This window comes from Pseudonaja textilis, chromosome 2 (genome assembly GCF_049901715.1).
Source record: "Pseudonaja textilis isolate UNSWEBS1 chromosome 2, rPseTex1.2, whole genome shotgun sequence".
NCBI classification, from domain to species: domain Eukaryota; kingdom Metazoa; phylum Chordata; class Lepidosauria; order Squamata; family Elapidae; genus Pseudonaja; species Pseudonaja textilis.
Genome location: NC_141991.1, coordinates 194664088 through 194689768, shown reverse-complemented (window position 1 = coordinate 194689768; position 25681 = coordinate 194664088). Strand labels below are relative to the sequence as shown.

Sequence of the window (25681 nt, the reverse complement as noted above, 5' to 3'; positions counted from 1 at the left end):
TCATTCTACCATTTTAAGTTTTATACACGTATACAATATTAACTGTATCACAAAGTATATGTGATGCAGTGTATATTCTATGAGCCAAAGAACTCACAGAATATAATTTCAGTTCAGTAATAAACTGAACTGAACAAGTTACAGTATCGAAACAACTGATATTCATAAGAATATTCTGCTCTAAACAGAGTGGGTTTTGGGATACTATGCATAGAAGGATATAAATGTCAGAATAAACTAACATGGTTTAATCATTAAATTATTAGTATACTCTGGTATATCACAAAATGTATACTGCACGTATGTTAGATTTTACAGCAATTTTTAGAATTAATTTCATGAAGATGCTTGGAGGTAAATAGTACCACCCCTCTATAATTTCTAATCACCTAAAGATAGGTCCTATGTTTGTTTTTTTCAGAGTCAACTCCAATGCTTTCCACAATCTTAAAAGTTTGATCTCTCAGAGCATGCTATGCATGTTTAATTACAAACCTTTTCCAACATAACCAAATGCAAAGTCTATATTCAGTGGAGTTATTTAAGTATATATTCTGAATGCTCTGGAGACATAATTACAGATAATTTAATCAACTAAAGAGGAACAATAGCTCTGATACCAGCTATTAACTAGTGTCTGTATTGTTCAAAATAAGTCTGGACAATGACACAAATTAGATTTTCTTATCCAGATAAAGCTATAAAAAATCAGATAGGGCCCTATAACTACCATCTTGTGCTAAAGACTTGTGTAAACTTATGGAGATAGCTTATTTCTACTTTATTTTAGGGTCATAGCACATAGCTCAATTTATTCAATCCTAGATTTCCATTATCCCTCTCATTTCCAGCCTATTTGCTGCATTTTAAACATTATACCTTCTAAAAGCTAAATTATTTGATTGTTAAGTATTATACTGATTTGAACATTATACATACATCTTTCTGAGTTATTTCTTCACTGTTTCTTCCACATTTCCATTTCAGTTTTCTGGATCCTACAGGATCCGCCCATGTATACAATACTGCTTTATTGGGTTCTAAAGTTTCCTCCATTGAAGTGAGAGAACTGCAAACAAAAATAGGAAAATGCAGATTTCAATGCAAAATACATCCTCAGCAAATTTTTTATCTTTCCTCCAAAGCTATTATTTTCCAATGTTATTAAATTTCTATCAATTAACTCTGACAACTCAATTAAAACATTCCCATGTTACAATATTCAATCTGTGATTTTAAAATTAAATGAAAAAGCTTATTAATATATAGGTAGACTTAATATATTAATTTCTCAGATATTTATATTTCACTGTAACTCTGCTGCTTCTTAATCAATGTAGTTAAAGTGACAGGTTTATGATAGATTACAGTTTGTTTTATTTGAAAAACTTTTCTTTAGTTTTAGCTCAAACAATAATAACCAGTAAACAGGATAAATTAATTTAGCAATTGTGTTAGATACACTATTAACAAGGATATTCTTATAGTACATGATCACTATATATTCATACAGCACTAAATGTTATGCTGTTTATTTTTAACAATATGCAAATAAAACATTGTATACACTGTACAAATTGTATACCTTTGTCCATATTCAATTACTTCTTCTTTGGTATGATTAATTATCAGGAATGGGGCTGCACCATCATGGTAATTAGAGAATGTAATTGTTGTTGAATGTTCAGCTAGCGTAATATCCACAACAATGCCACCAAGCTAGCAGATATGCAAAGATGAAATGATATATAATATACATATTACACTGATGATTCGTTCACATAATTCAAGGATCTCAATGTTTCTGATTCAAAATTAACAGCAAAATAGTAGATTACTACTATTATTTTAAAACTTGGAAAGGGGTTCATGTTCCCAAATCCTTACAAAATTCCAAAACCTGATAACAGGTTTACATTTAACATTTTAAATGTAACATACAACATTTTAGTCCTATTCACTGTGTTCACTTCTGATCTTATTTATCATAAAAATAACTGTATTAATTGCAGATATTCAAGCAATGATGGCAGGTTTTTAAAGTTTAAAGATATACACTTTTGCATGGTTTCAAATTAAACAAATGTATTTATTTTGCCTTATGCCATCATATTAAATAAGAACACATGAATATTTGTAGAATCGTGCATCTCCATAAAAATTAAATCAAAAACTTTGATATTACACAAAACTTTATAGCAAGTACACTAGATTATCTTTAAAGTCTTAAAAAAGTAAGAGAAAAGGAACTCCTTAAGTTAGCTTGGAACTTCTTATGGCATAGTTCAGCAGCCAAAGGACATATACTATCTTCAGCACCTGTAGACTACATACTTAAAACTGGCATCAATATCATCAAACTTTAGTCATAGAAATTTGGTTAGATAGTGATTTCCAGCACTGAGCGAATGCCAGCCTGGCCGCAGTTAGAATATGGATAATCATATAGTTCGTTTTTTTTGATAACTTTCAAAAAGCAGAAAAATATCAACTTTATTACATTAAAATTATGGCATCACCAGCTACTATTTATCTGTTTAAAAGGTTGGGAGGCAACCTGTGGGCAATCTGTCATTTTTTTTTCTCATTTAACATTTATCTCTATATACTCACCTTGTTATCTAAATGAAGTAGTAAGCAGTTTTCTTGTTTATCAAGTTGTATAACTTTGGATGGAATGTAAGAATCTTTTACTCTAACCTGTAACTTGCTGTCATTATTTTCAGGCCAAAATGGAACACACTGAAATAAGAATGAAATGCATTTATAAAGAAAATATATCATGGAACTATAGCTATCAAAAAAACAGTATTTCTCCCTTACTTGACTCCAAAGTTATACAATATACAAAATCCTGAGAGCCAATTGCAAAATTTCACTGAATACTAGAATACAGCACAATAAAAATGTTAATAATTTTTTTAAAATCGCTTTTAGAAATTTGTATGTGTCTTTAGAAAAAAACGTATTAGTAAAAGTATAAAAAACCCTTGTGAAAATGTAATTCAGATGTTTCAATTTCTAAAAATAAACAGAATTCTAACTGCAATTTTTAGTAAATGATAGCATAAAACTAGAATATAACTAAAATAATAATAGTACTGCCTTGTTGGACAAAGGAGTATGCTAACTCCTTTGAGAGTTAAAAGTTATATGCAAATTTTCACTGCTTTAACTTAAATTGGTAGAATTAACTTTGGGCAATTTATATAGTTTTAGCCAGTTATAATAAGAATAGTTGTTTAATAATCATTGTCCATTTTCATGCATTTAAAAATGTTTATCCTATGTTGCTGAAATTTTGAGGGAACTAACAAGTCAATGCATGAGATATTACACAATTTTTAAAATATAGGGAAAATATATATATATAAAATATATATATACATACACACACATACACATACACATACATACATACATACAGAGAGAGAGAGAGAGAGAGATATCTTTGGTTATTCGGGTTTTCTCCCGTGTAAGATTGGAAGTATCTAGGCAATGTTTCGATGAAGTCTCATTCATCATCTTCAGGCTTCTGTCTTCGGCTCTGTGCTTCTCAGAGTTACAGACAGACACAATACAGAAGCCTGATGATGGCAGATGAGATTCTGCCAAAACGTTGTTACAACTTTAAAAGCACAACCACAAGGACGTGGGAAAATACCCAAACAAAGCTGAATACCATACATGTAAGTACCTGCGAAAACTTAAGAAAAAATAAATATGTATGTATGTATGTATGTGTGTGTGTGTGTGTGTGTGTATGTATGTATGTATGTATGTATGTGTATATGTGTATATATATATATCTTTGGTTATTCGGGTTTTCTCCCATGTAAGATTGGCAGTATCTAGGCAACGTTTCGATGAAGTCTCATTCATCATCTTCAGGCTTCTGTCTTCGGCTCTGTGCTTCTCAGAACAGAACACGCCTCCAGCCAATCAGAACACGGCCAACCCCCCAACCAATCAGAACACAGCCAAACCGCCAACCAATCAGAACACATCCCCACCCAATCAGAACACAGCCAAGCCCCCACCCAATCAAGTCACACCCCCAACTAGCAGTTAAAAGGAAGAAGCAGCTGCAAGCTCACATCACTCTGAGAAGCACAGAGCCAAAGACAGAAGCCTGAAGATTATGAATGAGACTTCATCGAAACGTTGCCTAGATACTGCCAATCTTATGCGGGAGAAAACCCGAATACCAAAGATCCATATATATATATGTATATATATATGGTGGTGTAGCTATTTTGTTTCAAATCAGCACTATAAAAACAATAGGATATTGTTGAATATTGCATATTTTATTTTATTTTTTGCTTTTGAGTTATTGTTGAGTCTCGGCAAGTCCTGCCTGGACTGGTTGCTTCTTGGCAGTATTTTTGCCACTGCCTTCTTCCCAGGGCTGAAAGAGAACAGCTGGCCCAAGGTTATCCAACTGCTTTCCTGGTTTCTAGCCTGGTCCCTTAACTACAATACTAAACAGCCTTCCCATATTGTGTATAAACCAAGTCTTTTATATTGTAATATACAATAAGGTAAATAATTCTTAATAAAAAATCTAATGGATGCAAAGAAACAATTTATGCATGAATTATCAAGTTAAAATTATTACAATGGATATAAAACTTCAAGACTTACCTGTTGAAAAAGTACTGGTATCCAATTTTCATTGCCATGTTCAGCTACTTCTAAAATGTGTGTACTTCTGTTTGTGATCATTAAAAAAGGTGTGAAAGTCACTATTCTAGTGATATTAAAGCTGCTATTATGTATAGTAACACCAACCTGGAAAATACAATTTTTAATATAAAAGTCTCATTATTGTTAACAATGTCCTTATTTTTTCTTAAATAATATTTCTTCAAGAAAAGATACAATTCATCCTGTAGTGAGTGAATGAGAATGAAATAAATTCTGTGAAAAATACATGTGATGAATTCTTTTGCTTCTGAAGACATATTATTCCTATACTACATATCAGTTAACAAGTTTAACATTATCTAGTGTACAGTGACAATAGCTTTTTCAAATTCAACCACATTTTGTTCAAGTTCCACCCTTATTTGTAGATTATTAACTTCAGCATCTAAAATAAGTAAAACACTAAGCATATAAAATATTAAGCTTGCCATTAGCTTGCTTTAAATTTTCCCGCACACAGGAACTGGATAGACATTCGCTGCTAACATATCTAAAAGCTATTGCTTATGGCATTAAAATTTGTGACCAGGGCGGAGCTGGCGTCATGACGATACGGCATGCGATCTTGGAGGTCTGAGATCGCTGCCGATATCTTTGCTCCTGGACAGTCCTATTGGATCTAAACCGTCCCGAAAAGAAGGTGAAAGTGAAGAGTGCATCCTGTCGATCCCAGGGATACCGCAAAGTCCCTGGTAAATCCAGGAGAAGCTCTTCTTGCCAGCAGCAAAGAGGCAGCCATTACAGCTGCTGAAGTTGGAACAGCTCCAAAACGGAAGAGAGCAGAAAGACAGAGTGTGCCAGTTTGGTGAGAACCTTTTTTTTATTCTAAGATCTGAAAGAACACCCTAAGGAAAAGAAAGAATCTGTAAAAGTTTTTGACAGAAGTGATTAAGCGCCGATTTTAAACAGGACTGTCAAAGTAATGTTGTTGTTGTTTTTTCTCTCAGTGCTGGATTTTCTATATATGATCTTGTATTTTGAAACTGGACTGGTTTTTTCATTTATATCTATTTTCTTCTTCTCCTTTTTGATTTTGTAATATTTTAGGCTAGAGGCTCCCTTTAGTTTCATTTGTTTTAAATATCTTTTTCTTTTTTTTATTAATTCTTATTATATCCTGCTCGGAAAAGGAGGGGGAAAGTAAGAGCAAAGAAACTTTGTAACACTGCCAACTAGAGGCTTGAAAATATTCTATTTCCCTGTGACCAGACAAAGCTGAGAAAGAAAGAACGGGGATTCTTTTTGAAGGACATTGCTATTTGATAAGATAGAGGGAAGAGCATGGGAGAGTATTATTGCAGGTGCTCTTCTGGGTTTCTATCAACAGCTGGAGTCTGGTGTTGAAACGTAGGGGGAAAAAAGGTGATAAGTTTTTGGAGAAGAGAGTTATAATAAGAGCCTTGGATAATTAAACAAAGTGCAGTGTGCCCTTTTAACTTTTTCTAAGTTGTGCTATCCCTCCTCACCAGCTTTATTGTATTTCTTTTTATCTTTTTTTTTTTTGGTAATAACTATATGGGTTTTTGGCTTTGTTGGAGCTTGTCTTTGTTTTTCTTTTTTTCTTTGGAAGTCCAATCTCTACGTTTGCTTTTTATTTTAAAGGAAAAGCCTTAAAAGCCTTTTTTTCCACTTTCCTGGTATTTTTGTTTTTTCATCTACCTTTCTGGTTTATATTTATGCACTTTTTTCTATTTGAGACCTTTCAATTGGATTAAGGTGTTGAAGAACCTGAAGAATTTTTCCTTTTCCTTTTTTTTTCTTAAGTCTTTTTCTTCACCTATTGACTGGATTAAGGTATACAAGAACCTGAAGAAATTTTGTCCTCCCCTTTTTTATTATTATTGGGCTTCCTTTTTCTACTATTTTTATTTTGAACTATAATTGGTTACTTCATAATTGGATTAGGGTTTAGAAGAACCTGAAGATTTTGAATTGCTTAAAATGAGTAGGAAATTTACAGCTCCTGGTTCTTCAACTTCTACTTCTTCCTCTCCACCATCTGGAGGACAACGTTCAATACAGACAATGTTAAAGCAAGAAAAAGAACAAGAAAAAGTGACTCTGCAGATGATTATGCAAGGAATTCAAAATATAAAAGCAAGATCAGAGAATATTAAAAAGAGAATAGAGAACATCGAACAAAGAACAGAGAACATTGAACAAAGAACAGGGAAAACCGATAAAAAAGTGGAGAACATCTAGCAAATGATGTTGAAGATTCCAAAAAATTGAAGAAGATAAACAAAGAGACAAGAAGATTGGAGATATTGATAATAGATTAATGGTGGTTGAACAAGATAAAAGTGGTATGTTGAGATGGGAGATGGATAGATCAGAATTCTATCTTAGATTCCAAAACGTAGAGGAACAAAAAGGACAAAACCTAGCTGAGATAATGATAGAAATACTGGCTGAAGCTTTGGAAATAACTCAAGAGAAGATGATGGATGGAATAGATGAGGTTTATCGAGTTTTCACAAGATATGCAATGAGAAATAGCTTACCAAGAGAAGTTCACATTAGAAAGAAAGCCATTAAAATGCAAACAGTGCAGTGGCAAAAGAGAAAACATTGAAATACAAAGACAAGGAGATTGTGGTCTTGAAATAAATACCCAGAAGAGTGAGAGAGATGAGAAGAGAATACCGATTCCTGACTAAAATGCTACTTAAAAAAGAGGTGAATTATAGATGGCTGATTCCAGAAGGTTTAATGTTCACGTGGCAAGAACAAAGACATAGAATTGATTCAACTGAGAAAGCGGAATTATTTTATACAGAATTTTTTGGAAGGAAAGAGGAAGAGGCAGAAAAAGAGATCTCACTAATTGAATTTTAAGAGGACTGCCAAATGGCGACTGAAAAAGAAGGCGCAGTAGGTGGAAAGGTGGAAGCCAAAGAACAACGTGAACTAAGATCTACGAGAGCTGCTAAACCTAACTATAAAATATAACCATGGAAGAGAAAAAATTGATTACAATTAATATAAATGGACTTAACTCAGCTGTTAAAAGAAGGAAAACCTTTCATAAATTAGAGAAATTAAAATTTGATATAATTTGTCTACAAGAAGTACATATTAAAAAACAATATGAGCAATTGTTGGTACAGCCAAAATTAGGGAAAATATTTACTTCCTTGACACAATGTAAGAAGAGAGGAATGGTTTTATATATTAACGAGACCATCCCAGCAAAATTGATCTATACCGATGATGATGGAAGAATATTAATGGTGGAAATAATGGACAATAATATGAAAACACTCCTGATTACAATTTATGACAAACAAGAAGAATTCTACAAAAAAATTACATATGAAAATAATCGAACTGGACTATGCTAATATAGTTATGATGGGAGATTTTAATGGAATCGTAGACAATAAATTGAACTATACAGCACAGAAAACAATAAAGCAAAACAGAAAGACCCTCCCTAAATCTTTTTTTTTAATGGTAGATGAAATAAATTTAAAAGATACATGGAGAGAAAGAAATGCTAAAACTAAACAATACACCTTCTATTCAAATAGACACTTATCATGGCCCAGAATAGATATGATATGGATGTCAACAGAATTAATAACTAACATTCAAGAAATAAATATTGAAACAAGTACTTGGGAAGATCACAGTCAAATGACAATTAAATGGAAAGGACAAAAAAGAAGATCTAGATGGACGTTAAATACAGTGGATGGAGAAAGAATTGGCTTTTTTCTTTAGAGAAAACAAAAAAGAAGATACATCAATTCAGAATGTATGGGATACAATGAAGGTATATGTTGGAGGCTTGATAATAAACTATGCAAGGAAAAGGAATACTATGAAAAGATTAGTCTCTAAGGCCCTAGAGGATGAGCATAAAAGACTTGAAAAAGAGCTACAGATCCTCCCTATTAATGACAGTTGTAAGTTTTCCCATTTCTTCAGATCTAGGGCTATCTGTTGTTTAAGTTTAATATAATTGTTCTCTTTTAATGTACTACATCTTGGTGTCAAATATATCCCCAAATACTTAACCTTGTTCGTAACTTGGATTTTCAACAGATCTGCCAATTCTTCTCTTTGTCTTAGTAGCATATTCTTTGACAAAATCTTTGTTTTATCTTTATTTATTTTCAGACCAGCCACCTCACCATATGTCTCTATCTTTTCCAGTAGCTTCGAAGCTGTTTCTATAGGATCTTCCAAAATAAAAACTAAGTCATCTGCAAAGGCTTGTAATTTAAATTCTTCCTTTTTGATTTTCATTCCTTTTATGGTTTTATCTTCTCTAATATTTCTATTCAACACTTCCAGAGTCAATACAAATAGCAAGGGAGAAAGGGGACATCCTTGACTTGTGCCTTTTCTTATGTTAATAGAGTCGGTAAGTTCTCCCTCTATCATTACCTTTGCCATTTGCTCATGATAAATTGCTTCTATTGCTTGAATAAATCTTCTAGCAAAACCCATCTGTTCCAGTAAGAGTAACATAAATCTCCAATTCACATTGTCAAATGCCTTTTGAGCATCTAAAAATATCAAAGCCATTTGCTTTTCAGGGTGTGCCTCATAATATTCCAAAGTGTCCAAATTTACTCTCATATTGTCTCTAATTTGTCTCTTTGGCAGGAATCCATTTCGATCTGGATGAATAAAATTATCCAAATATTTTTTAAGTCTTTCTGCTAATATCGAAGCAAAAATTTTATAGTCTGCATTTAATAAAGAAATCGGTCTATAGTTCTTAATTTGCAGTGGGTCAGCCTCCTCTTTTGGAATAAGTGTAATATAAGCCTCTGACCATGTTTTAGGTATCGTCTTCTTTGACATAGCTTCATTCATAACATCTAAAAGTGGAATGCTCAGTGATTCTTGTAATATTTTGTAGAATTCTGCAGGCAGCCCATCTGGACCTGGTGCTTTCCCATTATTTTGTTTCTTAAGTGCTTGACTTAGTTCCATCATTGTTATATTACTTTCTAACATTTCTTCAGTCTCTTTAGATATCAAGATGAATATTCTACCCAGAATCTTATTTTTGTTTCAAACAATACCAATTAGGCTTGGAAAAGACTATTTTGAGGACCTAAATAAAATTGTGTTGAAGTATATATGGCAAGGTAAGAAAGTGAGGATAAAGCTAAAGCTTTTGCAAGATGCTAGAACTAGAGGAGGGTTTGGCCTGCCTAACTGGGAGTTGTATTATCAAGCTGCAAATTTGATGTGGGTTAAGGAATGGATAACATTAAGGAAGACTAGATTGTTGACACTAGAAGGTCATGATTTGTTGTTGGGTTGGCATGCTTTTCTATGGTATAAGGGAACCAAAACACAGGGCTATTTTAGAAGACATTATATACGGGAGTCTTTGTGGCTAAATTGGGAGAAGATAAAAAAACAATGCTATTTGAAAATTCCAGTTTGGTTATCGACGATAGAAGCATTTTCTTATCCTATAATTTATAAGAAGGAACAAACAGTTAGATATGGGGAATTACTAGATGAAAAGGGTGAACTTAAATCGATACAAAACTTAGAGGAACAAGGTATAAAGATGAATTGGTTTTCATATGTGCAAATACACTCAAGGTATGATGAAGATTCCAAAACAGAGGGATTTTATGATAAACAGACTGATTTAGATAAGATTCTGACAGGTACTGATGAAAAGATGATTAAAAAACTATATGGTTACTTATTGGGAATTAAGCTAGAGGAAGAACAAGTTAAAGAAACCATGATTGCTTGGGGGAGGAATTTTGGATATGGGATTGACTTAGAGAAATGGCAGAAATTATGGTTGCAAAATTATAAAATGACAATGTCTACAGCTTATAAAGAAAATTTGTATAAGATGTTTTACAGGTGGCATTTTCCCCCAACAAGAATAGCAAGAATGTTCAAGAATAAATCCGAAAAATTTTGGAAATGTCATCAGACACCTGGCTCATATTACCATATGTGGTGGACTTGTGTGGATGCTAAAAAATACTGGACTAAAATCCACATGTGGTTGGAAAAAATGACAAAAAACATATAGACCAGAGATACTTTATTGGGAATTTTACCTGAAATATATAGCAAAGACTTGAAATACCTGATTGTAAATGTATTAACAGAGGCTAGGATTGTATTTGCTAAAAACTGGAAAAATTAGAAAATAACATCACAGGAGGAAATAATTAAGAAAATATTGGAATGTGCTGAAATGAGTAGATTGACATTTGAAACTAGAGAACAAGAGGATAAACAATTTTATAAAATTTGGGATCTTTTCTATCAATGGTTAGACAACAAAGTACAGTAATGAAATATGTAGACTTTTAGAAAACAATAAATATATAAAGATGTACTTCTTTTTTATTATATCTACAAAATGATTTTAGGATAGATTTGGGATGACAATATGAACTGTTATAAAATAAACTAAGTAAATTATGATTATCTTGTAAAACATGAATGAATAAAAGTATAGTCAAATGATTGATTAATAATGATACTAAGGTATTTAATTTTTGATTGACAATATGAGATCATATGCAATGTAATTGTAATTGAAGACTATGAAATAGAAGCACAAAACAATTTGTAAACCAACCGGCACACTGTATGTACACCTATGGAAGATAGCTTGATGTTTTCATGTTTTGTTTGTTTATGTTTGTTTTTAAAAACTAATATTTAAAAAAAAAAAAAATTTGTGACCAGGTTTAGTCTAAGAGGCAAGTGAATTGTGCACTTGTCCTAGGCAACGAAATGAAGCAAATACTAAATCCATCCAGTAATTGTGAAGCTGTTTGTTCTATATTTTCAAATATTGAAGAAAACTGAAATGAAATGCAGGGGGTGGGCTGGCTTGAATATGACTAAAAACTGGAATGCTCTGGAAACTTATTTGGAAGTCAACCTTGTTAAATGAAATAGAATTTCCTTTAAAGAAAACATACAAAAATATGGCTGCCAGAAAATTACAATAAAGCAAAACTTTACCTGATATTCTTTTTTGTGGCTTTTACATTTTACAAAGCCATGACTCCCAACTGTATCCAGGGAAAAATGATCAGAAAGTTCACTGTCTGTCACCATGAGCTGAACCTGTAAGGAGGAAACTTGTTATTCAACCTTTATCATGAAGATAATTAAAGAAAAATATAAAAATGGTTAATATTCTTAATTAAATAAACCTGTAAAATACTGTATTTTGAAGTGCTTCATTTTCACATTTTAGTTAACCAAACCATGTAAACTCCAGTTCATTTGCTAGCTGTAACAACACTTTGGGCTGCTAAACACTCTCAAATCTTCATTTGGCTATTTCAAAAGGGGAGATTTTTCTTTTGTCTTATTTTTCTTATATTTCAGCAACTATACAAGCCCACGTGAGCCAACAGAGGAGGCATGCTGTAGGACCTCTCAGTCAAGAAACTTTGGTTGGTGGGGTGCAGGAGAAGGGCTTCTGCTATGGCTCCGAACCTTTGAAACATCTTACCCACTCAGGAGAGATCAGCTCCCACCCTTCTGATCTTCCTTAAGGGACTAAAGACCTGGTTCTACCAGATGGCATGGGACCCCGATGACCGAGCATCACACTTGAGGAAGCTGATACATTTAGAGGCAATCCCATGTATCTCCTGAGCATTCTGTTCCCTCCCCATATTTTAACTATAATTTTCTCTTTGATTATAACTCCATTTTTATTATTTTATACATATTTATTTTATATTTTAATGCTGTAACCCACCCAGAGTCATTTTGAAATGAAATGGATGGCAAATAAATTTGATAAATAAACAATTAAAAAAATAAATTTTAGACTCCCTGTAGACTTCCTCTTTTGGCTGTTTAAAAAATAAGGATCATATGCCTTACTTATTGATACTCTTAAAAACCATATTTTTTAAATGCCATGTTAAAAACAAAACATCTCTTCCTAAGTCTTAAATGTAACAATTTATTAAAATACAATTATCATTAAAAATAGCTTGTAGTATTTTTATAGTAATAAGATTCAAAGTACTGGAAAACTAAATATGATAAGAGTTGATTTATGAGACTAAAATCAATACCTTATTATCATGATAAAAGTGTTTAGGCTGGAAAGAAAAGAGAAGTGGCAACTTGTAGTCAGGTGGATGTTTGCGGTGAATTCCATCGGCTTTATACTGTAACATTCGACCCGTCTTGTTGACCATCCAATAGGGACTGTGAATTGCTACAATCACTTGTCCTGTAGCATATGTCACATGGATAGCTATATCCAAATCTGTCCTATCCAGATCACTAATGTGTGAAAATGTGATGAAACTAATTTCTTGTTGATTTGACTGGAGGCAGTACTCAGTAGTCCAATCTTTATCAAGATAATTAAGTAAATGCAATTCTAGCTTGCTCTGATCCAGTAATGCATTATGAATCTGAGCAGAACATCCAGCTTCTAGAGCACTGCATGTGGTACTATATCCCTGTGAAAGCAAAGTTTCAATAAAATTATAATACATATAATCAATACACTAATTATCATATTAGTTATCTCCTATTGTTTTTATTAGTTAATGAACAATTGTGCAGAATGAAATGGAAAGCTGTTTGTATTGAAATATGACATCTGAAGTAATTATCTTTGGGTTATTTTCTTGGGAGATTTTAATAATTAATAATAAAATATAAAATAAAATAAATGGGAAGTTAAAAGCAATTCTATTATTAAAAAGCACATGTTTCCCCAAATATTATATGGGTGGTTTTTTTTGATACCATGATTCATAATCCTCTTCAGCTTGTTCTTATAAAATTTCTGAAATGTTTTGAATTAGAAACATTTTTATTTCAAATTGCTGTTTTTTTATTTCAAAATGCTGAGATAGCCTGGTCTGATCTTACTGGAAAAGTTCTGTTGCTGTTCTTTTTTTTAACCAGGATGATTCCAAAGTGAACTTGTTACCAGTAATATCAGAAATGCATAGAGACACTTCCAGTGATGTCAAGTTAGTACTTTTTGGCCTCAAAAACAGCTCTCCTAAATTGAAAGCTTCATGCTGAAAACATTTCAAATGTGAAGTTTGCATACTTTTTCATATAATGAAAATAAATTACATCAGAAAGTAATTTTTGAAGGATTTAAAATAAATATTGGGGCATTATGTAGAATTCTTTAAAATCATATTCTTAATAAGCATTTATGTACTTGCACATTTATTGTATCAGTGCAAAGATATAATTGCAATTAAGAAAGATATCAAAGATACCAAATATTTATCCTTATGATCTAAAATAAATGTTCCTCAGATCAAGTCGCAGACCAGCTAATAATTACTTTACTAAGACTAACTGAAGAAACACTATTAACTCAAGAGAATTTTCTTTCATATTTAGTGTGTACCTGCAGCAGCAACTGAATTCTGGACATGGCCAAGCATATTTTGGGGAATTTCAATTCCATTTATTTTATTAGGTGAAACTGAGGATACAGTCTAAATTATAAGATCCGAAGAAAGCGAAAGGGAATTTAGGGAAAAAAAACACTACCTCTAAAGAATAGGCAATCTGATATGGAAGTAGATTGCGGAGAATAACAGAAGACCACAAATGAACAACATATGGTAAATCCCACTGATCATCTGTACAAGTTGAAGTTATCAAAGTATCTTGCATTGGAACAATGTTGATAATAAGTGGGTTATTAGGTGATTTTAAAGACCGGCATTTCTTCTGTAGCAATTTGTCAAAATTCTTCACCATTTCATCAAAGCTAACACCTTCACTGGATTCATATTCTTCAGAAGTTTCATCTGCATCAATTACTGGTCGAAAAAACAGTAATGACCTGTGAGTAAGCATAATAGTTATTCTTATTTTCTTTTTCTATTAAGAATATTCAATACTTCTATCCAGATTTAAACAAATGAAACTAGAACAAAATATAATTAGAAGCAACACAAATAATATTAAACAAACTGCATTCAAATACATTATAAATGTAACCATTTTGGATTACAGGTCTTTTGTTGCCTTATTAAGAAACCTCAGTGCTTGGCCTGGTTGACAGGTTACCTATCTTTTATTCTATCTACCTTCTGCAAGCTTAGATGATAGTCCTATGGATAGATATGGTTTTCCAAGTGATCAATGCTTTTGGGGAGAATATTTAATTGTCATAAAATGGTAGAGGTGGATAGAATGGCTCAATGAGAAGGTGTTATTATTTTCTTGTGATTGGATATCATTAATTTATAATCTAAGAGAAATATTTCAACCAGCAGGAAAGAATAAGAACGCTCAGTGAGTAACTTTTAAAATTAAAATTAGAAAAAAAAAACATCTTAAATGATTTTGACTTACAAGCAAAGACTGTGATTAATTAAGAAAGTTTTAAACAGATAAATGAGACAATAATTTTAAAAGGTTTTTTTTTTCTTTGATGAAATTGCTTTTGAAAAAAGTAAAATGAACTAGACAAATGACTGAAGCTTCATAGGAACATTGACTGTTTATTGTTAAATCCGAAAACAATTGGTGGATTTTACAAAATTAATAAGGATAGTATAAGCCAAATTCCCCCATCCTTTATTCCCTCTTTTCCAAAAATCCATCTTTTTAATTATCATATTGATGTATTTATTCTAGTTTGTTCCTTCGCCATTGTTTACTTTATTATTCTATTATTTTGATTCTGTTCTGTTTATACATTTTATTTTTTGTCCTTTTTATTATTGTAAGCCCTTCAGTGAGATACATGGCAAATAAATTTAAGAAACTATATGACTATATCTATGGATTGGTGGACATATAAAAAGCTTAAAAATTGACTCAAATATACACTTTGCTGAGGAGGATTTTAAATATTAATATTCAATAAAAGATAGAACCTTTCCTTTTAGGACAGATGGGCACAGCTGGAAAAGAATTATAGAAGATTATGTCAAAATAATGGAGTATATGCACAAATGATAGAAAGATTCAGCACTATACACCATAGAGGAATGATTGGTAAAACTGACAGAAGTTGTTGAGATAGCCAATTGACTTCTTTGATTAGAGAAAGGTCACTACAGTATTGACATTAATCAATGACTGAAAACCCCAATAGACTTTTTGTGTAAAAAAGAAAATGATTTTGTGACTTATGATTTTAATGATTTGAAAGAATAGGTTACAGAAGAAGGGAATTATGATGTAATCCTAGAGAAAAAGCGAGAGGTTTGATTAGAAGTGTATGTATTCCTGCGGACAGGAAGATTAGAAGCCATTTCTTTATATTACTGTTCATGTTTTCTGTTTTCTCTGTCTCTTTTCTCTCTCTTTTGTCTTTTTCCTTTCTTTTCCTTTCTTTTACAATTACTACAACTAACCCTCAATTTACCATTCATTTAGCAACCATTCAAAATTACAACAGCACTGGGAAAAAGCACTGGGAAAAGTGACTTACAATCAATCCTCACATGTAATGATTATAGCATCATCCCCATGGTTACATGTACAGTATTTACTAAGGTTGCAGTGTTTGGGGGCCATGTAACTACCGTTTGCAATCTTTCCAGATGGTTTTTGAGAAGCAAAGTCAATGGAGGAAGCTAGAGTTGCTTAATGATCACATGAATGACTTAAACACTGCAGTGATTTACTTAACAACCACAGCAATAAAGGCTGTAAAATTGGGTGCAGCTCACTTAACAACTGCCTTGCTTACCAATATAAATTCTGGTCTCAATTGTGATTGTAAATTGAGGACTACCTCTATACTTTTTTCTCTGAATTTACTTTTTGTTATATATGTAAATCTTTAAATAAAAATTATTCTAATTTTTTTGTCTTCATCAATAAGTATTAGATTTTTGATGGAAAGATCATTTCCAAGGATAAATAACTGGGAAATATCAAACAGCAATGTTAAAAAGGAAATAGTCCTGGGAGTATAAAGTTATTAATAATGATACAAACAATACATAAAGAGTACAAGCGAAACATTTAATCTAACTATATTCCTTTACCAGAACCTTTATTATTTCTTGATTTATTACTTTTAGAAACTAATTTACCAATGTTTGTTTACAAAATAAATATATGCACAAAATAAATAATATACCAAAAAGAAATTAATTACCTATAGGAAGTTAATGGTATGTTAAATTCATTATCTGGTAGTGCTACTCCTAAACATTTTCCATCTTCAAATATACTCAAAGGAATTGAAAAATGATTCTTTATCTACGGTATACAGAAAATAAAAAGTGTGTGTCAATTGACAAAAAATAACTATGTTACAATTTCATTTCATCTATTAATTAAATCTCTATTCAACTGAAAAATATAATGAAATTTAACATTTAGGAAGATGTGATATCCATTTTATAAATACCTTTATAAAATATTGTATATTTGCTCTAATATGCATAGGAAATAAAACAATTAATCTTCCAAAACTAAGATTCTATAAATAAATAAAAACATTGTACTTGGGAGATTCCCACTGATCAGTAAAATTTAAAAGAAAATATCTCACCTGAATTGGAGAATGTACGGTTACTATCTTGCTCCCATCAACAGTATCAATTTGACAAACAATAGATCTTACAACACCTGAATCATTATGTCTAACTCTGTACAAGCTTCGACCCACTTTTGTCAATGGGATCTTGTCAGTAGTAGAATGATTCTGAGGAGCTAAAAAAATGAAGATAAAAACATTATCAAAAATGAAGCCACACAGATCACTGTGTGGCTATGAGAGACAGGGGGAGGAGAAATAAAAGTACCTAAGTTAATTGCAAATACATAAGTACCATGAAAAAAGAATTTAATGTGTTAATAAAATGTTGCTTTGTGTGCATTCACTGATTTGAACAAGTGCTATAATAAAAGGAGCTTTAATTTAACTTGTATTCTTCCTTTCCTAATTTATTAATGCAATTGTTATCCTCTACCCAATCAATGTTATTTTTCTTTCCCCGTAATCCAAATTGAGACATTGGAAGCTAATTTTAGAAAAATATTTAGTTACAAGACTCAGTCATAATATGTGTAATATAGTTTGATTCTATTATACAAGTGATTGATAATTTGTTCATTTTTTGTATTGTATTCACAATATTAATGAATGTAAGCCATGAAGCAATAGCAATAGCACTCAGATTTATATATCACTTCACAGGGCTTTACAGCCCTAAGCTGTTTTACAGAGTCAGCATTTTACCAACCTTGGAAGGATGACAAGCTGAGTTCAACCTTGAGGATTGAACTCTTGCTATAGGCAGAGTTAGCCTGCTATACTGCATGCTAATCACTGCATCACCAGTTAGAACTACATACAGTAGACAGCTATTTAAAAAGACTTCAGACTTTTCTTAAACACTAAAGTTCCAGGTTTTCCCTTCCTGAAAGAGAAATCAAAAATCCATCACATGGCCCAACTGGAGACATCCCACCGATCACTCCTCTCCAGATGCAGCAACATGTCCTTGAGTCTCTGAGATAGAATGTTGTTCTGGCTAGTCTTCTATGAAATCCCCTCTCCCAAATTCCCAGGCACTGAATGTGGCAGCCTCAAAGCTTCCAAGTAAAAAATGGCTTCCAAGGCTGATACTAATCTTTGGAATGTGCTGACTCCTGACAATCAACCTCAGGGGTCTGGGTGGGCGTGGCCATGGTGGGCATGGCCTAGTCGGCCTCCTGCACCATGGCGGGGAGGGGTTGCCCTCCCTGCATTGTGGAGGTTTTTCTCGAGCCTCCAGGAGGATGAAAATGGCTTCCCCGGGCTCTGAAGGCTCTCTGGAAGCCGGAAACGGGTCCATTTTTGGCCTTCCCGAACTTCTGGGAGGCCTGTTTTTCACCCTCCCCAAGTCTCCGCGTGCCCCCTGCACTTACCTGCATCCAAAATGGGTCGCGTGGGGACTCCTGGGAGGGGTGGGATGAGGCCACCCAAGAATGGGATTTGGGGATCCTCGGAACTGTGCAGAATCTTAGCTAATCTTATCTTTTTTTCCTGAAAGCCATCACTCTGCTAAACAAATAATTCCCTCAACACCATTCAACTATTTATAAGGTGTACACTACTATTACTGTTAATCTTCTCATCACTCCTTATCACCCATCCCCTCCCACTTGTGATTGTAGGACTGTAACTTTGTTGCTTGTATCCATATGATTTATATTGACTGTTTCCTAGTATAGATTGTTGACTGTACCCTATGACTATCATTAAATGTTGTACGTTATGATTCTTGATTCTTAACAAATGTACCTTTTCTTTATGTATACTGAGATTATTTACATCAAGACAAATTCCTTGTGTGTCCAATCACAATTGGCCAATAAAGTATTCTATTCTATTCTATTCTATTCTATTCTATTCTATTCTATTCTATTCTATTCTATTCTATTCTATTCTATTCTATTCTATTCTATTCTACTCTACTCTACTCTACTCTACTCTATTCTAAAGGATCTCCCGAATCTTGCATCATATACATTTAGATGTTTACTAATAGACATTTCATTTCATACTTACTGAGCCAAATGTAGAATACCTTGCTGCTTAGAGTGGTCATTGCTGTGAACTGGTCTTGCTCACTTTTGGTTCTGATATATTCCATATTTAGACTTTGCCCATCTTCAAGATGAAATGAATTTGCTTTTGGTTCATGATTAAGAACGCTGAAGGATTCACTAGGCAAAACATTGGTAGAGACTCCTAAGGAATTTATTAATACAAAAGGGGCCCTATCTTTTTTGAATGTTTCTGAAGCTTCGGTAGCTGCTTCTGCAAATGCCTAACAAGAATAAAAAAATCAACAAAATTTCAAATTAATATCTTTTTCTATAGATTATTTTCTTCACTTAAGGCCCAAATCCAAATTAAGATTTCTCTTACCGCGCCTAGATTACTCAACATTAGTAGTCCACATTTAGATAAAGTAATGTTCAGCTGGTTTTGAGAATAAATAGTGATTACTGTTTTATATTCAGGCACTTTATAGTGTTCTTCTTCTGCCACTGATTCAACAAAGGCCTTTTTGTTTTTCTTTTTCATCTTAAAGAGAAAATATTTGGGACATGTAAAATTAGAAATTAGAAGTGAAAGTTTTTTTAAAGTTTAGAATGCTTTGTAAAGTTAGCCTAATAATAATTTATTAAAAGTGTTGTTAAATAATACAAGATGGTAGAAAGAAATATAATAAATAAATCTTTTTTAAAATATTTGTTAAAAGATTTTTTTTAAATAGAAGACAATATAAACTGAACTACGAAAAGAAAAATAAATAGTTGATGTACTAAATTAAAAAAGAGGGGGGGAGAAATACTTAAAGTAGGAACTTTTTATTTTCATCACAAGTACAAATTTAGTAATTGTTCATCCCCCTATAAGGTTACAGGTATCTTCCTGTAACAGATTCCTTATTCATATACAAATTATTAACATTTTGGATCTAGTGCCAACAAAAAGGTTACCCAGAATTTTATAGAAACTTGTTTTATTTTTAACCTTGGTCAAGCACACCAATTTTGCATTCCTTCCTTTTGCTTCCAGTAATTGATTTATTCAGATGTTGCATGATTTGATCTTTCTTCAGTTCCTCCCCCCCCGCCCCCATTAAAGGCTTCTTTGAGGCTTTACAAAACTTGAAAACTTTGATAAATATAGTAAAGAATCATTATCCAGATCTTTGTATATCATTTGCATTTCTACTTTAAATGCCATCTCTATCTTATAATATCTTATAATTTTTTCCTGCACATAAACAATTTATTTTCTAATTTTTCAGTATCTGATGAGGTTCGTTTTAGCTGTTTATCTTGTAAATTACTTGCTATTCTTTTTCACATCTGTACTTTCTTCTTTAACAACTTTTTGATATATTAGATCCAGATATCAGTGCTGACATGGCCACTCCTAGTTTCTTTTCCCATTCTTCAAATATCTCCTGCAGTATTTCAAATGTCATAGTATTTTCTGTCATTTTGTCCCAATGTTGACCAAAGACTAAAGGCAAATCTTTTCTCTTTTTTTCTTTTTCCTTTTGTGCCTGGAATAAATAGTCTCTTCTAATGTCCCATTTTTCAAAGTCTCAAATTTCTATTATGAATTTAAATAGAGTAAACAATTTAATTTGAAAGCATTATTTATTTATATATTTCTAAACTTTAAAGCAAAAGTCATAATATTCCAAACTTGTCTAGTCTTTTAAGCATGTATAACTTTCTTGAATTAAAGTCTTTAGTTTTATACTTTTATTTCAAATTATTTAAGTTCCGAGCTTAATTTTTCTTTTATTCTAGAATGAAGGAATCTCACAAACTTGTCTTTAAGATTTTAATTGCCTGAAGATTGTTAAATAGCTAATTTCCAAAACTGATTAAAAAGTGAGGTTACCAAACCCAGTGATCTTAAAAAGACTGCCATGGTTGAGAATTTGGTTTCCCTTTTTACCCAGAGATCATCTTCATCTGGAGAGGACCAGACTACTTGCTGGTGCTTTGATTATGGCCACGACATTGTCTTCACTTGTTTGGAGATGTGCTAGCTCATCATTTTTCATGAGAAAATATCAGTAGAAAGGATAATAAATATTTCAAGAATATATAATTTGTTTGGGAATTTTTGCTTCAACTAACGCATGGATTACAAAAATGCCAACATTATAATATTTGAGGTGCCTTTGGAACAGAGAGCTGAAATACAGTTGAAGCATTTTAATAAATGCAGTGCTTTCAAATACACTCAACACAATAAAACAAAATCTTTGTAAGTCATCAAATACTAGAATAAAAGCAAGATTTTGGATAACCATTTAGTTAGTAACATAATGTATTAGATTACTGCAGGGAGATAAACCTATGTGCAACCAAAATATAATAAATACATTGATATTTCACAATCATATTCTTCCCAAATGGAGTATATAAGAATAAAGAGTTTCAAACTGTACTCTTTTCAGTCCAGAACCCAAATTACTATGAAGAGATTGAACAGCCAGTAGACTAATACTCCCTTACGCCTGCTTTGGAGTAGGCATACACTGGATTATGTTCTAAAACAAGGAAACATTTCTACTAATAAGTAACAAGCAAGAAACAATTCTTCTCAAATAAGTTTAACAAGATCATATATTTAATATTTTTATTACAATGATAGATCACGAAGAACATTTATTATATTTGTTAACCTATCTATCCTATACTCAAGTGAAATTGTAATTCTAAATCATACCTTTAATTCTAGAACCCATGGACTGAATTCATCACTGTTTTCTACTTCTAGAGGCTCAAGTAATGGTTCCCAAACACCAAACATTTCATTGAAATAGTGTACCTAAAAATATAAATTAAATGAAGTGTAAAAATTAGCTTATATCAATTTGAATGAATTGAAAATGAACAGCAATTTAAAAAAAAGATAACATTCATTCTTTACTATATAAAATGTAAGGGAGAAGAGGAAACTGGAGGAAGAATGCCTCTACATCCTCTTTTCTGGCTTGTCATCACAGTGAAATCTCGATTTTGGATGTTTCTACAGGTAGTCTTCAACAAAGTTGTAAAAAAATTTAAAGGGTCATCATGTTACTGGCCCAATTTTACAACTATGTGTATGGTTGTTAAGCAAGCCTATTGTTCACTATGGGATGTTTGCCCAAAACTGGAAGTAAATGTTGGATTTTGGCCAAAATGTTGTAAATCACCACAGGATGCTGCAAACAGCCATAATTGTGGGCCAGCTGCCAAGGGCCCTAAAAGCAGTTGCATTATCATGAGGGGCAGGAGGATGTTAGAACTTTGTAACCAGGTTGTAAGTAACTTTTGAGGAATTTGAACAGCCATTAAAGGACTGTTGAGGACTATCTGTATTGTAGTAAGATGGAAGTTGAGAAAGGCAATAAAGATATGCATCAATGTAAAGATAGCGTAAGAAGTACTATTCTTAGTTTAATGTAGATTATTCAATAGCTATCTCGTGGTAACAGAATTTTTTGCTGAATTTAAAATAGTAGGGAAAAATATCAACCAACATATCCCGCTGCATAACTATTTTTAAACAGCCTACAAAGTAAAGCATATTTTGAACATTGTACTAACCTCGAGTTCAAGACGTGATGAGAGATTGATTAAACTACTCCAATTTTTAACTTCTCCAGAAAATGAGGATTTTGCTGAAAGCATTGGTATTGTTTTGTGACCAACTCCAGCTTCAAGAGTTATAACAACAGTTTCAATTTTCATTGTTAATGACTCTCCTGTAGGAATCAACTCAGCTACAGAAGCAGGATGTTTGTTTTCAATGGATTCTTCAAGAAACCACATATTTAGATTTGTAATATTCTTCTTATCCCAAAGATCTGGTGGTACGGGGCTAAGATCTTTCTCTGCAGCCTCTTTGGTAGGGAAAAGTGCTGATGTGATAGTTATAACTGTATTTATGATAATGGGTGACACCTGATTTTTTTAAAAAAGGAAAATTATGGAGTTTAACAAATTAGAAAATCAAGACATTACTAAAATATTAGATATAACAATATAAGGAGAAATATTTATGTTGGAAATAGATAGGAGTGCACTTTAAATTATTATGTAACATTTACTTAATATCTGAGTTAATTTATACAAAAAAAATCTATTTGAGTTTTCCCATACCTTATAAGACTAAAAATAGCACTGTATTTAGTCTCAAGATTAATTTAAATATATATTTAATATACCTTAATCGTTAGGGATTTTATTGACAGCTCAGCTTTCTGTGGTTCTTCACCTGACTGCATCATATTAAAGAAAAGATCACATGGTTGTAATACCTGGAATCAAATAATAAATTAATTAATATGAATATCCACGTTAAGAATGTAAATTTCTTCAGCAAAATCGTAATACATGCTGCAAATAAATGAAACAATGTATTTTAGAAATTGATTTCTCTATGATCATAGGAAACAAGCTTCCATGAAGTCAATCTGTTGCTATATGCATATGTTTTCATTTACATACCTGCCATGAGTAATAATGAAAAATCATATACATAATTCTTAATGTCAGCATATGAATTGTGTATCCAGTACCAGAGACATGGTTAGTGATATGGCTACAGATCAAGATTGGATAAAGTCTATTTCCAACAATACTGCAAAATCAGAACAGCAACTTATAATTATTGATGATTCTTCCATCAAGTCAGAGAGCTTGGTGCATTTTATTTCCTCTCAGTCATGATATTGGGGTTTTAATTATTGCTGATATTTCATATACAACCTTGCTTCCATAGAAATGTTGTTATATTTTACTGACTGTATGATTTTAAATTGAATTACTAATTAGAAAGTGTAATTGGCAGAATGAAACTATCTTTAAAGGAAGGAAGGAAGAAAACAAGCAATCTCTCTATCTATCCAATTTACCCATCCCGCCATCTTAATTACAAGAGAGAACTTGACTATTATGGATAGATATTGCTACATATATATAGGCATTCCAAGTACATTGCTTTAATATGAAATTGCATAGCACTATGGCAGATTTCAGTCTTAGATCAGGTTATCTTAAAATCTTACCGTGGTAATATTTCCTTTCCTCAGAGCTGGAAAAAATGGACAAGCTTTCACATTTATATCTTCTACAACAGCTGTCATTTTATACATTCCAGGTGCATTTTTTATGGAGATTTCACACTGTGCTGTGGCTACTAATGCAGAAGCATCTTTCCGAGTTAAATCAGCCACAAACACTATATCAGGGTTTTTAACAGTAAGATTTATTTCCATTGTGGATGCTGACTGCACAGGAGCTAAAAATGTAATGCATATATTTAGTAAGATTGGAGGTATATATTTTTACTGCCCAATGTATCTATTTCACTAATTCTTGCTCTTAATTTAAAATGTTGAAAATATTTACAATAAACAATTTGATTGACAGAACATGAAAAATATAGGGAAAACAAATCAGATTCTGGCAAGACTTAAAATTGAAACAGAACTCAATTGAACATTGGTAATTAATATAAATCAACTGGTCTAAGATTATGTCAAATAGTATCTTGCCTCCTATATCACATGGTTCTACTTTAATATTATTTGATAGAAGTGTCAAATCTGTTTTTCACAGAAAACATAAACCCTAGCTAGATAACCACCTATATAAAATTATTGACATAAAAATGCATTAGCCATTTTTACAAAATTTACCAAATCAGTAAAGATTTCATTTCCCATATTCTTAAGACTGCAAGTTTTAATGACTTCACCTACTTTTATCTAAATTTTAATTGTTTTATATGATTTTATGAAGCTGACTTAAAGAGTTTCTAGGCATTTTAAAATACAGCTAAGCAATATAGTTATTAACAGTATGTGAAATGTTTTTCATCACCAAAAAAATCCCTTTTCCTAAGAATAAAATGATGAAGAAAATCTTTTTATCTTTAGATCTATGTTTGTTATGTATTTGTGTACCCTGACATACCCATCCGTGTGAGAAACATTGTTTTTAAAGAATCAATGTTGTCCTATCAGAAACAATTTTTATTTCCATTTAAAAAAATTGTAGCAATTGGAAAACTTGCTGACTAATAATGCAGGGGTTCCTAATCCCCAGTCTGTGGACTGCCACGGTCCATGGCATGCCAGAAACTGGGCAGTGCAAAAAAAACGAAGCCTCATCTGTGGAATTTAGGCAGCATGTGAAGGCACCATGCCACTTCTGGTCCATGGAAAAACTTTTCTCCAAGAAACCAGTCCCTGGTGCCCATAAGGACAGCTTTATAGTCTATAGTATGTTTTTTCATTCATTTTTATGACTGTAAAAAGACTTCAATACTCCAAAATTTTGAAATAAAAATGTTCACTGTAGATCTCTTGCCTCTATAATTACTGCTCTGGATTTAGAATATTTCTATTTCTATGATTTCAAGACATGTTGTACACTGCAATTGTAAATAGCAGCCTGCATTTTCCTTTTTTCACATATTTTAATAAACAATGTATTTCAAAATGATAACTTACTG

At 32.2% G+C, this 25681-nt stretch overlaps 1 protein-coding gene across 2 annotated transcripts in view; it reads right to left on the bottom strand.

The window, feature by feature from the left end:
• The window catches only part of VPS13A (vacuolar protein sorting 13 homolog A), a 125825-nt gene that overhangs the window by 30928 nt on the left and 69216 nt on the right, over nt 1–25681 (bottom strand). For both annotated transcript variants that reach the window (XM_026703826.2, XM_026703828.2), the window contains exons 39-53: nt 24231–24463; nt 23388–23480; nt 22768–23124; nt 21902–22003; nt 19565–19723; nt 19202–19463; nt 17198–17358; nt 16799–16902; nt 14224–14521; nt 12765–13160; nt 11689–11793; nt 4648–4794; nt 2614–2742; nt 1586–1719; nt 940–1069 (exon numbers count right to left, since the gene is read on the bottom strand). In XM_026703826.2, coding sequence (XP_026559611.2) covers nt 940–1069; nt 1586–1719; nt 2614–2742; nt 4648–4794; nt 11689–11793; nt 12765–13160; nt 14224–14521; nt 16799–16902; nt 17198–17358; nt 19202–19463; nt 19565–19723; nt 21902–22003; nt 22768–23124; nt 23388–23480; nt 24231–24463 — 2810 coding nt within the window. The remainder of the gene's footprint in view (nt 1–939; nt 1070–1585; nt 1720–2613; nt 2743–4647; nt 4795–11688; nt 11794–12764; nt 13161–14223; nt 14522–16798; nt 16903–17197; nt 17359–19201; nt 19464–19564; nt 19724–21901; nt 22004–22767; nt 23125–23387; nt 23481–24230; nt 24464–25681) is intronic.